Raw genomic sequence first — 12,262 nt, 5'->3', positions numbered from 1 at the left:
CTATGCAACGGTTCCACCGCGGTTGCCTTTTGGGGCAGGAAAACATTATAGAAATTAATCAGTCCCAGAAACGCCTGCAGTTCAGTTTTACTCTTTGGTCTAGGGGCTTCCTTGATGGCCCTGATTTTTTTTTTCTGTTGGGTGGATCCCATGCTGGTCCAGGAGGTACCCTAGAAATTTGACTCTCTCAGAGTGCAGCTGGCATTTTTCTTTCTTGACTTTTAACCCCGCGTCCTTGAACCTTTGAAGCACCTCCCTCAGATGGCTCTCCAATTGTTTTTGGTTGGCTGCTGACACTAGCACGTCGTCAAAGTAGGGCACTACCCCCTTGATGCCTTGGAGTAGCCTTTCCATTAAACTTTGGAAGACCCCCGGGGCTACGCTGACTCTGAACTGGAGCCTCTTGCACCGGAAAGCCCTGCGGTGGGTAACTATGGTTTGCGCCTCTGTGGTTTCCACGTCGACCAGCAATTGCTGGTAAGCCTGTGCCAGGTCGAGTTTGGCAAAAATCTTTCCTCCCCCCAGTGAGTGCAGAAGGTGCTGTACCACTGGGAAGTGCTCTGTTGTAGCGCGTGGTTGAGGGTGGCCTTATAGTCACCGCAAATTCTCACTGACCCATCTGGTTTTACTGGGGTGACTATAGGGGTCTCCCACCTGGCATGGTCTGTTGGCTCGAGTACTCCTTGCTCGATGAGCTTGTTTAGCTGCTCATCGATCTTGGGCCTGAGTGCAAAAGGTACTCGCCGGGGTTTGAGGCGGATTGGGGCAATGTTAGGGTCTAGGTTGAAGGTTATCGGGGCCCCTTGGTACTTGCCTAGGCTGCTGTCAAAGACCTCCTGGAAGTCCTTTGCGAGCTGCTCCTCCCAGTCCGCCTCGGCAATGTGGTTGGTGCCCGTCACCTCTATTCCCAATGGTGCGAACCATTGTAGCCCCAAAAGGCTAGGGTGGTCCTTCTCCACGATGGTTAAGGGGAGTATCTTGGTGCACCCCTTGAATGTGATTTTAAAGTGTCCAATTCCTACCACGGGAATGTGGTTCCCCTGGTAGTCTTTGAGGATGAGTTTCTGGCTCTCTAGTTCGCGCCTGTGGATGGTAGGCACCAGATGCTTGATTTCCTGCCAAGTGACCATGGAGAGGTAGGATCCAGAATCCACCTCCATTTTGCATGGTCAGTCTTCAATTCCCACCTCCACATGTACCTTCCGGCCATCCCAGTTTGAGGATTGGCCGATAACAACTGTTTGGTGGGTTTCTTCTCGATGCTGAGCCTCGTTAAAATGCCTGTTTCTTCCCTCCCGGCTCCATTGGCTCTCGGCATGTCGGTCTCTGTTCCTCGAGGGGGTGCCATCTCGTCTCCAGGGGCTGCTGCCTCGACGCCAGGGGCTGTGCTTCCGTTTGAACCGGCACACTTTGGCGATGTGGCCTTGCTTGTCGCAGTGCCAGCAGATTGTGTCAAAGAACCAGCATTCCGACCGTGGATGGTCGCCCCCGCACCTGGCGCACTGGAAACCCAACTTACGACTTTGCCACACGCACCGGTCTCGTTCCGTCTGGAGCTGGTGGATGTCTTCCTCTTCATCTTTGTTGTCGGTGAGCGAGTCGAGATTGCCATGATGTGTGGAGGTGGTTGCCTGGAGGGTGGTCTCAGCCTGCTTCTCAGGGGTCGGGGTCACCTCGGTTGTTGCGGGCCAGTCCGCGGTGCTCGTCTGTCGCATGCGGGCCGCCGACTTCCTTGCTCTGCCTTGGTGCCCCGTTTCCTGGCTCAGCGGTCCTGCTCGGGCGGCACTTTAAAAGCCCTCCTCCTCGTGTATGAGCCCGACGAGCCACTCACCACGACGGTGGCTCCCAGCACCCGAGCAACTTCCCAGCAACTTGCAGCTTGCTTTTTCCTCTTGGGCACTCGTGCCTGGCCCTGAGCCGCATGATGGAGGGGAAGCCCGGAGTGCCGCCGGGTTGCCTCCTCCAAGCAGCCCGCCCACCCGCCGGGCTTCCGTCCTCCACGCAGCTCAGCGCCAGGCACAAGTGCCCACAAGGAAAAAGGGAAAAGGAAGCCGCAAGTTGCTGGGAAGTTGCTCGGGTTTCCGGGGCTTCCAGGCTTAAAATTTGCACAGGCAAAGTTTGCAGGCGGGAGCATCTTCCCACTGAGGAGCGGGAAGGGTTCCGCCCAGTGGGCGGGCGAGCTGCTTGGAGGAGGCGACCCGGCAGCGCTCCAGGTTTCCCTCTGTCTTAGAGTTTGATGTGGGGGATAAAATGCATCCTGAGACCGTTTTATGTTAACGGAGGGTGAATTTTAAGATTGGGTGGTGGTGGAGAGTTGTTTGGGGAGAGGGAGAAACACTGTCGTTTAGGGAAGTGTTTAACTGTGGCAACGTCAGGTTGTGTAGATTTCAACACTTGGAATTCTCCAGCCAGTTTGTGTGGACTTCAATTCCCAGAATTTTTCTTCCTTCCTTCCTTCCTTCCTTCCTTCCTTCCTTCCTTCCTTCCTTCCTTCCTTCCTTCCTTCCTTTCTTTCTTTCTCTCTCTCTCTCTCTCTCTTTCATTTCTTTCTTCTTCCCCTTCCCTCTTTCTTTTTCTTTCTTTCTCTTTCTTTCTCTCTCTCCCCTTTCTTTCTTATTCCCTTTCTCCCTCCCTCCCTCCCTCCCCCTCTCTTTCTTTCTTTCTTTCTTTCTTTCTTTCTTTCTTTCTTTCTTTCTTTCTTTCTTTCTTTCTTTCTTTCTTTCTTTCTTTCTTTCTTTCTTTCTTTCTTTCATTTTCACTGCTCAACTTCCAATATCTATTTTTTTAAAATAGTCCCTTATTTCTCCTGAGGACTGCCAAAAAAAACCCATCATTGCATTTTACATTCTTAAGAAGGAATTTGGGATTTATCACTGTGCTTCTCTAACTTGACTGCTCCATGAACTGGTCATCAGTTTTCCAGGAATCTGGAATTGATATTGATGAAACCTTGTTGTCAGTACCTTGTCTCCCCTAGATGTGAAAACCATGATGCCTGGGATGAATCTCTGCCTGGAGAACTCTGCTACCTTCTTCAGAAGATGCCCTGGTTGATTTATAGGTAGTACCAGGACTTCTATATAACATGGTAAGTATGCCATAAGTGGAATGGAAGGAACATCTTTAAAGATTGCAAGACCTCCATCACTACCCACATATCATTAAGTAACCCTCCCAGAAGGTTCAATTCTCTTCCAAACAACTGATGTAACACTGATAAGTTTGCTCATGAGATAAGATGGCTGGGATTTCTCCAGGCTCCCCATAGAGAGATACAGAAACTAAATAGAGCTTTTCCCAAGACAAAGGTTCTTATAGTTTTTTAAAGGTTAAAAGCACATCTTCAGCAAAGCTGAATTGATCTAATGTCTTTTTAATGGAAATATATGCCTGTGTCCTATCTATCAAGAAATATCAGTTTGCAGTTCATAAACACAGAATATACTGATAGAAAAAGAAATCAAACCAAGAAAATTAGCCACCATGTATTAATTTTAATTGTTTTTTTAATCCATGCAAGGTAAGAACCAGCTTCTTATATTTTCCTGTAGTTTTAGCATCTTCACCTTTTTGTCAAGGCTTCCTTATGAGAAGGTCTTTGTTTTTCTGGTACTGTTAATAAAGTCTTTCTCTCTCTCCCTCCCTCCCTCTCTCTGTATCTGTCTCTCTCTCTGACTCCCTGTCTCTCTATAGCTCTCTCTGCCTCTTTCTGCCTCTGTCTCCCTCTGTCTCTGCCTCATTCTCTCTCTCTGTCTGCTTCTCTCTCTGTCTTCTCTCTCTCTCTCTCTGTCTTCTCTCTCTCTCTCTCTCTCTCTCTTTCTCTCTGTCTCTGTCTGTGTTTCATCTCTCTTTCTCTCTGTCTCCCTCTGTCTGCCTCTGCTTTCCTCTGTTTCTCTCTCTGTCTCTGCCTCTCTGTTTCTGTCTCTGTCTCTCTCTCTGTCTCTGTGTGTGTGTGTTTGTGTACTGAAGTCTTTCTCAGGCCTAGAAACTCATTTTTGGATGTAGAAAAATAGAAAACAGCAGAAAAAAAGCCTACAGGTCTTTGGATTTTGTTTGATCGTGGGAAAAGAGACTCGAGACCAGTGTGACAATTCAGCTCTTTATTTAGTATATAGATCTGTGCATGATCTGCGAGCCGCGGCAGCCCTTCTTATAGGGATTGCCGGCAGCTCACATCCAATGACGGCTCTTAAAATCTTCCGCAATCGGCGCGGCCAATTGCGGTTGATTCATTACGAGCCAATCACAGTAGTTCTTTCCACCAATCACAGTGTAGTCCATTTGGGCCAATCAGGTGAGGGTATTCCAAGAATGCTAATATGGAACACCCCTCCCCTCTTGGTTCAGCCCAACCTACGTTAGGTAGTCCCGTAAGTAGGCGGGGCTTTTAATGTCTCTACTTGACCTGCGCAGCTCAGTTGTGGTGTGGTCTTCGGCAGGTTCGGATGGGATCCTTGTTGCTCCTATCCTTCTCAATGGAACTGCCTGGAAGGGTGAATCAGGCCTTTTGCCGCAACTACCACCCAGTCTACCAGGGTCGGTCGAGTTGTCAGCTCTGCTGTTCCCGCCCGGTCTTTTCGGGCTGGTTGAGCTGGCTTGGCTGCCACTTCCAGGCAAGGCTTCATGTTGGTGGTTCTCTGTTGGTTCCCCTCTGCTGCCGCCACCTGCCAGTAAGTAGTGTTGGTTTATTTTTCTGTTTATTGGTGTAGGTGTGGGGGGGTGTTCGGGTGGTGTTGGTTGTGGGTGTTTGGGTTGTTGTTGTGTTCCGGGGATTTTTTCTTCTCCCTCTTGGTTAATGTTTGGGGTCTCTCCCCCCCCCGCTTTTTTAAAATTAAATTCTACTTGTGGTGTTTGCACGTTGCTTGTGTTGTCGGTGGTTGTTCTCGACCATTGTTGGTCGATGTGTCATTTCCAGCTTCTCCTGTCTTCTGTTTCTAGCTGGTACAACCAGGGGCCTGTCACCTGGGTTATCTTGGGTCCCCCCAATTTTTTTTTGCGTAAACTGTGTTTCCCGGGGTGAATGTGTGGTACCTGCTAGATGAGTCTGGTGGTTTTTTGGAATTATATGTTGGGTGCAGTCTGTCTAGGTGTGATCATAGTTTTCTGCCCATTAGGAGTTCTGAGGCTTTTGTTGGTTTTCGAGCTGGGTATTATGTGTTGTATTGTCAATAGTTTATTGATTTTGTTGTGTATGTTCCCTGTGTCCATTTTCTCTAGTGCGTCTTTTGTGTACCTGACCATTCGTTCCACCTGCCCATTCACCGCCGGGTGAGCGGGCGCTGTCAATGCATGTCGTATGCCCCGTTCGGCGAGAAATTGCTCAAATGCCAATGCTGTGAACTGCGGGCCATTGTCAGACACTAGCAAGTCCGGTAGTCCATGGGTGGCAAACAGTTTGGTTAGTTTTTTTATGACTGCTTCTGTGGTGGTAGATTGCATGACGCTCACCTCTAACCAGTTTGAGTAAGCATCAATGGTTATTAGAAATGTGTGTCCCTTAGTGGGTCCCGCAAAGTCTATGTGGACCCTTGACCAGGGGCCCCTGGGTGTTTCCCACTCGAGAGTCGGTGCAGGGGGGTTGGCCTGGATCTTTGGCATTTGTCGCATGTTGCCACCCACGTCTCTATGGTCTAGCAATTTCATCTTTACGATGCCTGGGTGTCACTTGTGTAGCATGTCCAATACCCTCGTTTGCAATGTTTCAGGAACCACCACCCTGTCCCCCCATAATATACATCCCTTTTGCATAAATAATTCAGTCCGCTGGTTCCGGAAAAGTTTAAACTGGTTGCCGCCCTCAGTTTCCGGCTACCCATTTTCCACCCAGCTCAAAACCCACGCCAGTTTCCTGTCTTTGATAGTCTCTCTGGCAATGTCTGATGCGGTCATTGGTGGGTTGTGCAATGTCTCTATCTGCAGGGTGGATGTTGTGGGTGCCAGGTTGTCTTCCAGGTCCAGCAGGGGGGAGCGGCTTAGTGCATCTGCATGTGAAATGCTTTTCCTGTGTATTAGTTGATAGTTGTAGGCGGCAAGGAACTCGGACCACCTCGTTATCCATGGTGACAAGATGTTAGGGGTGGTCTTGTTCCCTGCCAGGATCCCCAGGAGTGGTTTATGGTCGGTGATAAGTGAAAAGTTCCTACTGTACAGGTACTCGTGGAACCGCTTCATGCTGGTGATTGCTGCTAGCACCTCCTTTTCGAGCTGGCTATAGTTCCTCTCTGCCTTGGACAATGTCTTGGAGACGTATGCAATCGGTGCTTCTCTCCTGTCTGGCAGAGTGTAGCTCAGGATGGCTCCGACACTGAATGGCGAAGCGTCGCAGGTCACCGTCAGTGGTAGGGTTTCACTATATTGAATGAGGACTGATTCTGATGTGAGGAAGTCCTTTATTTTCTGGAATGCGGTTTCTTCCCGCTTTCCCCAGAACCAGGTGGCTATTTTGTCCAGTAATCTATGAAGTGGTTCTGCCATTGTTGCCTTCTGTGGCAAAAAAACATTGTAAAAGTTAATCAGTCCTAGGAAAGCCTGCAGTTCCGCTTTATTCTGTGGTCTTGGGGCTTCCTTGATAGCTCTAATCTTTTTTTCTGTGGGGTGGATTCCATTTTTGTTGACCAGGTACCCCAGAAACTCTACTTTTTCTGTGCATAGTTGGCACTTCTCTTTTTTACTTTTAGTCCTGCATCTTTAAATTTTTGCAGGACTTCCCTTAGGCGGCTCCCCAACTGGCTTTTGTTTTTGCTGACACCAAGACATCGTCAAAGTAGGGCACCACCCCTTTTATTCCTTGCAATAGTCTCTCCATTAAACTCTGGAACACCCCTGGTGCCACGCTGACTCTGAATTGGAGCCTTTTGCAAAGGAATGCCCCCTGGTGGGTCACGATGGTTTGCGCCTCAGCAGTCTTGGTGTCCACTGGCAGCTGCTGGTATGCCTGTGCCAGATCAAGCTTTGCAAAGACTTTTCCTCCCCCCAGTGAGTGTAGAAGGTGCTGTACCACCGGGACGGGGTAAGCACTCTGCTGCAGCATGTGGTTGAGGGTGGCCTTGTAGTCCCCGCAGATTCTCATGGACCCATCCGGCTTAATCAGGGTGACTATTGGGGTTTCCCACCTGGCATGATCTATTGGTTCCAGGAGCCCTTGCATGTTGAGCTTGTCCAATTGCTCATCAATTTTTGGCTTGAGGGTGAATGGGACTCGCCTTGGTTTTAAGCGGATTGGGGCAACATTGGGGTTCACATTAAATGATATTGGGGACCTCCGGTACTTGCCTAAACATCCTTCGAAGACCTCTTGGAAATCCCTCATGAGTTCTTCCTCCCAGTCTGTTTCCTTGACACAGTGGATGCCTGTCACCTTGATCCCCAACGGCGCGAACCATTCAAGTCCCAGCAGGCTTGGGCAGTTTCTGTCCACGATGGTTAGGGGTAATATTTTTTATGGCCCTTGAATGTGATGTGGAAATGTCCAATTCCTACCATGGGGATCCGGTTCCCCTGGTAGTCCTTAAGGGTTAGTTTCTGGCCCTCCAGCTCCCATCTTTGTATGCTGGGCACTAACCATTTAATAGTGTCCCACGACACCATGGAGAGGTAGGATCTGGAGTCTACCTCCATGTCGCGCTGCCTGCCTTTGATGCCAACCTGCACGTGCACTTTTTGGGTATCCGTGGTGTTGGAGTGCCTGATGGTGACCGTCTGATGTGTTTTCTCTTTATGCCGGGCTTCGCTGAGTCGCTTGCTCTGACGGTCACAGCTCCAGCGGCTCTCTGTGTGTTTGTCCCGGTTCCTGGGTGGAGAGTTGTCATGTTGCCTTGGGCTGTAAGTGCGTTTGTTGCGGCAGACCTTGGCGATGTGCCTCCGTTTCTCGCAGTGCTGGCAAATGGCATCTAAGAACCAGCACTCTGAATGGGGGTGGTCTCTTCCACACCCGGCGCACTGAAACCCCAACTTGCGACCTCTCCGCTCTCATCGGTCTCGTTCTGACTGGAGTCGGTGGATTTCTTCCTCCTCGTCCTCAGTCTTGGGGGAGGAAGCGATGTCCTTGTGGTGTGTTGTTGCTGCTTTGTGGCTTGCTTCTGGCCTTTTTTCCGGTGCTGGGTTGGTCCCCGTGGTTAGTTGCCGGTCCATTCCATTCATCTGGTGCATCTTAGCTGCTGACTTCTTGGCGACCTTGGATGCGGTGGCTTTGGTGATGGCTTCAGTGACGATGATGTCTGCTCGAGCCATCAGCCTGCTCTGGAGCATGGGGTCTCTTAGCCTGAGAACCACGTGGTCCCTCAGAGCCTTGTCCATGTCGGGGAAGCGCACGCACCCCCGATGTTCCTCAGGGCCACCACAAAGTCCCCGATGCTCTCACCTTCCTTCTGGTCCCGTCGGTAGAACTCATGCCTTCGGATGAGGTTGGGGACAGCTGGTGTGTAGTGGCTTCAGAGTAGCCAATCGAGGTCTGCCCATGCCATCTCCTTCACATCTTGGGGTTTGGCCAGCACCTTGGCCACCATGAACACTGCGGGTCCGCAGTGTGTCAGGAACACAGCTCTTTTTATTTGATCGTTCGTGCCCTTCAGATTATTGCTCTCGAGGAACATGAGGAATCGATCAATGTATGATTCCCAGTCCTCGGCTGCCTGGACGAAGGGTGCGGGTGGCGAGTTGCTGCTGGCCATCTTGTCGGTTGTTCAGCTCTGGTGGACAAGCGCTCGACTGGTCTCTTTGTCTCAGAATCCCACCCTCGTCACCAGTGTTCGATCACGGGAAAATAGACTCGAGACCAGTGTGACAGTTCAGCTCTTTATTTAGTATATAGATCTGTGCAGGACCTGCGAGCTGTGGCAGCCCTTCTTATAGGAATTGCCGGCGGCTCGCATCCAATGACGGCTCTTTGAATCTCCTGCGATCGGCGCGGCCAATCACGGTTGATTCATTACGAACCAATCACAGTAGTTCTTTCCACCAATCACAGTGTAGTCCGTTTGGGCCAATCAGGTGAGGGTATTCCAAGAATGCTAATTGGAACAGATTTATCTAATTTTTAAATTTTCATTTTCATTTTTGTCAGATGATGGACATGTGTTTATCCCAAGCACATTTAAACTCAGTTACTGAGCAATGAGCCACTATCTCTGCTGGAAGTTGGTTCCAAGCTTCCACTACTCTTTCAGTGAAGGAATGCTTTCTAACATTAGTTTTGAACTTTCCTCTTGTCAGTTTGAAGTTAGGCCCTAGGTTCTTGATTTTTTGCTTAATATTGAAAATACTAGATAGGTCCCATTCCCCAAGGTGATTTTGATGAACTAAAGATGTAAAGAGATCTTTTGTCTGAGATGCAGAAAAGACTTTAAAGAAGCTAATAAAGTAAGAAATAAAAAGAGCAAGAAGGGGAGAAATTGTCTTTGTTCTGTTACCAGAGATTCTAGTTCAACAGGGCTCCCCCTTGAAAGAGTCTTGATAGCAAGAAAGATCTGGGCTCCAGAGGTTAAGAAATTCTCCAGATCTTCCTCTGGAAAGAAAGAGACAGTGAAGGAGGCTAAGAATGGAAGCATCCAGGAATCAACAGTTTACCAAAAGGGACTTCCATCTCTCTGGTCATTAAGTCACTGGTATTATCTATGGAGATTCTCAGTCATCCAGGTCATGGATGTCCCAAAAATGCTTTTTCCAAGTCCAGCTGCCTTTCAGAAAAAGCAAGTCAGTAGGAAATGAAATGGGATTTGGAGGACAAAAGTAAAAATAAGGTTGAATGTCCTTATGTGTTTTCTTGTATTTGCAGGAAGGGGCTAAATATAATGTCCAACCATACAGTCATTCTGGAATTCATTCTCCTGGGGATTCCCAATACCAAAGGCCTGCAGAACATCTTGTTTGTGGTCTTCTTGTCCTTCTATCTTCTCACTTTAACTGGCAACCTACTCATCCTCACAGCTGTCATTTCCGATGCCTGCCTCCATACCCCCATGTCCTGGTTCCTCTGCAACCTCTTGGTGGTTGATCTTGGCTTCTCCTCCATCAGCACCCCAAAGTTCTTGGCCAACCTTTGGGCAGGGAGCCGCACCATTTCTCTGGGTGGCTGCACGTGCCAGGTGTTCTTCTACCATTTCTTAGGAAGCACCAAATGCCTCCTCTATACCGTCATGGCTTATGACCATTACGTGGCCATCTGTCACCCATTGCGGTACTCCATTATCATGAATCGGAAAGTTTGTGCCCTACTGGCAGCTGGTACTTGGTTCACCAGCTCCTTCCATGCCACTTTCTTGACTAGTTTAACTTTCACCCTACCCTACTGCCGGTCTAATGAGGTAGACTATTTCCTGTGGGACATTTTCCCTGTGGTCAAGTTGGTTTGTGCGGACACCTACATCATTGAAACAGTGAGCTTCACCAACATCGGGGTAGTGCCCATGGCTTGCTTTTTTCTTATCCTCACCTCTTATGTTAGGATTTCGATTTCCATACTGAAGATGCAATCCGCAGAAAGCCAGCGGAAGGCAGCCTCCACTTGCACATCACATCTAACAGTGGTTTGTTTCTTCTTTGGACCTTGTGCTCTTCTCTACACCCAGCCTTCTCTCAGTGACATTCTAGCCACCCCTATCCAGATTTTCTGCAATGTCGTCACACCAATGTTGAATCCTCTTATTTACACTTTGTGGAACAAGGAAGTTCAGTCAACATTCAGAAGGCTGAAAGGTGGACCAAGTGTTTTCTTTTGAAGAAAGTGAAGGGAAGACAACTCAAAAGAGTCCACCAGCTTCATATTTCTGGAGTCCACAAATATGAAGCTGGTGAACTCTTTTGAGTTGTTTTCACTTCACCTCTTCAAAAGAAAACACTGAACTTGGTTGCTTTCTTGCAGGCATTTCATTACCAAACTAGGTAACATCATCAGTGCTAGAAGGAAGTGGGATTCCCTCTCTTTTTGTATACTATTGGCTTGCCCTGTCAGTGTTGGTGGGAATGGTCTTGGTGGTTCCTGTTATTTACTGTTAGCTTATTTGTCTGAATTGATTGTTCCTTGATTGGGTTATTGTTCAATTCTTGATTGTTGTATTAGTGTTAATCTTGATGTTAGGGTCTCTGCTCATCTGGGTGTTGAGTGCTGCTGAGGAAATGGCTTTTTTGATTGTCTCTTTCAATGATATGTAGATATTGTTTATCTTTGTGTGCTGGTTGATGACTGATCAAGAAATGAGTGAAGTCCATCTTCCAAAACAAATTTCTTTTATTTAGGTAAGCATCAAATTGGCAAAGTCTGTTGTAATTCCAGAACTGACACAAACTGGAATTACAACACATAATATTGAAAATTAGAAACAGCCCCCAAAAGTCACATTCAGCAATAGGAATAAATCAAGGTTGCCTGGTATCATCAATCTCCACCTCCAGGTCTTGGCAGGGACAGCTTTTGTTCCCACGGGAAGGAAAGACACCTAGCCAAAACAATCCTCACTATTTAACCATGCTTCCCACCTTAGGAATGTAGCGAGCCTGAAACCCTTCCCCCATTACCAGCAAAGAGAAAGAAAGAAAAGGAATAAATGATTAGAATATAGGGCTAAATAAAATGGCTACACATATGTTAATTTTGGGCTCGACACTGTAAAGTGGTATATAAGTCTAAGTGCTATTACTATTGTAGCTCATTATGGCATGTTCAGGGCACCTTGTGATTCCAGTCCAAATGTAGAACACTTAGCTCTTAGATGTGATAAGTTATAAAATTAAGCTGTAAAAAAATTGTATTTATTTATTTAAGACAATTTGTATGGCTGCCCAACTCACTCACAGGGACTGTGATGACCCAGCGCATGGCACAAAGGCAACATAGTCAAATAAGCAGGAAGAGTCCCTTTAATATCTCCAACTTCTCCCCCAATGTCCAGGTTACCTTTGGCTGGAGAAAAAACTCTCCCAAGAACAGTCTTTAATTGGAGGAAATTCAGTTCAAAAACAAAGTATATACAAACTGTAAATAAAAATCCACACAAACTATGCTGCAGCAATTAACTTGACAGGGCAGGATAAGGAATTGCAGACTTGAAAGGTCAACAAAACATACATAGTTCAGAAGATGCCAGGAACCCAGATAAACCTCAACAATAACAGATAACTCATGATTTGCTTCCAACAACTTTGCTATGTGTAGCTTCCCTTTTAAACACTGTGTTCCCAGCTGCAGCTCATGAAGGGAATCAGGGCCCTTTCCTCCCCCATAAGCCATGCAACTCATGTTGTTCCTTTCTCTGTTCCTCCCTGCATG

At 47.8% G+C, this 12,262-nt stretch overlaps 1 protein-coding gene across 1 annotated transcript; it reads left to right on the top strand.

Annotated features, from left to right (window-relative positions):
• The first annotated feature begins 9,788 nt into the window (after positions 1-9,788).
• Positions 9,789-10,715, top strand: LOC113449452 (putative olfactory receptor 10D4). The gene has a single exon (XM_026720558.2). The coding sequence runs from the start codon at positions 9,789-9,791 to the stop codon at positions 10,713-10,715; it is 927 nt and encodes a 308-aa protein (XP_026576343.2).
• The last annotated feature ends 1,547 nt before the right edge of the window (positions 10,716-12,262 follow it).

Source organism: Pseudonaja textilis, chromosome Z (genome assembly GCF_049901715.1).
Source record: "Pseudonaja textilis isolate UNSWEBS1 chromosome Z, rPseTex1.2, whole genome shotgun sequence".
Classification (NCBI taxonomy): Eukaryota; Metazoa; Chordata; class Lepidosauria; order Squamata; family Elapidae; genus Pseudonaja; species Pseudonaja textilis.
This window is presented reverse-complemented; position numbering and strand designations above follow the sequence as displayed.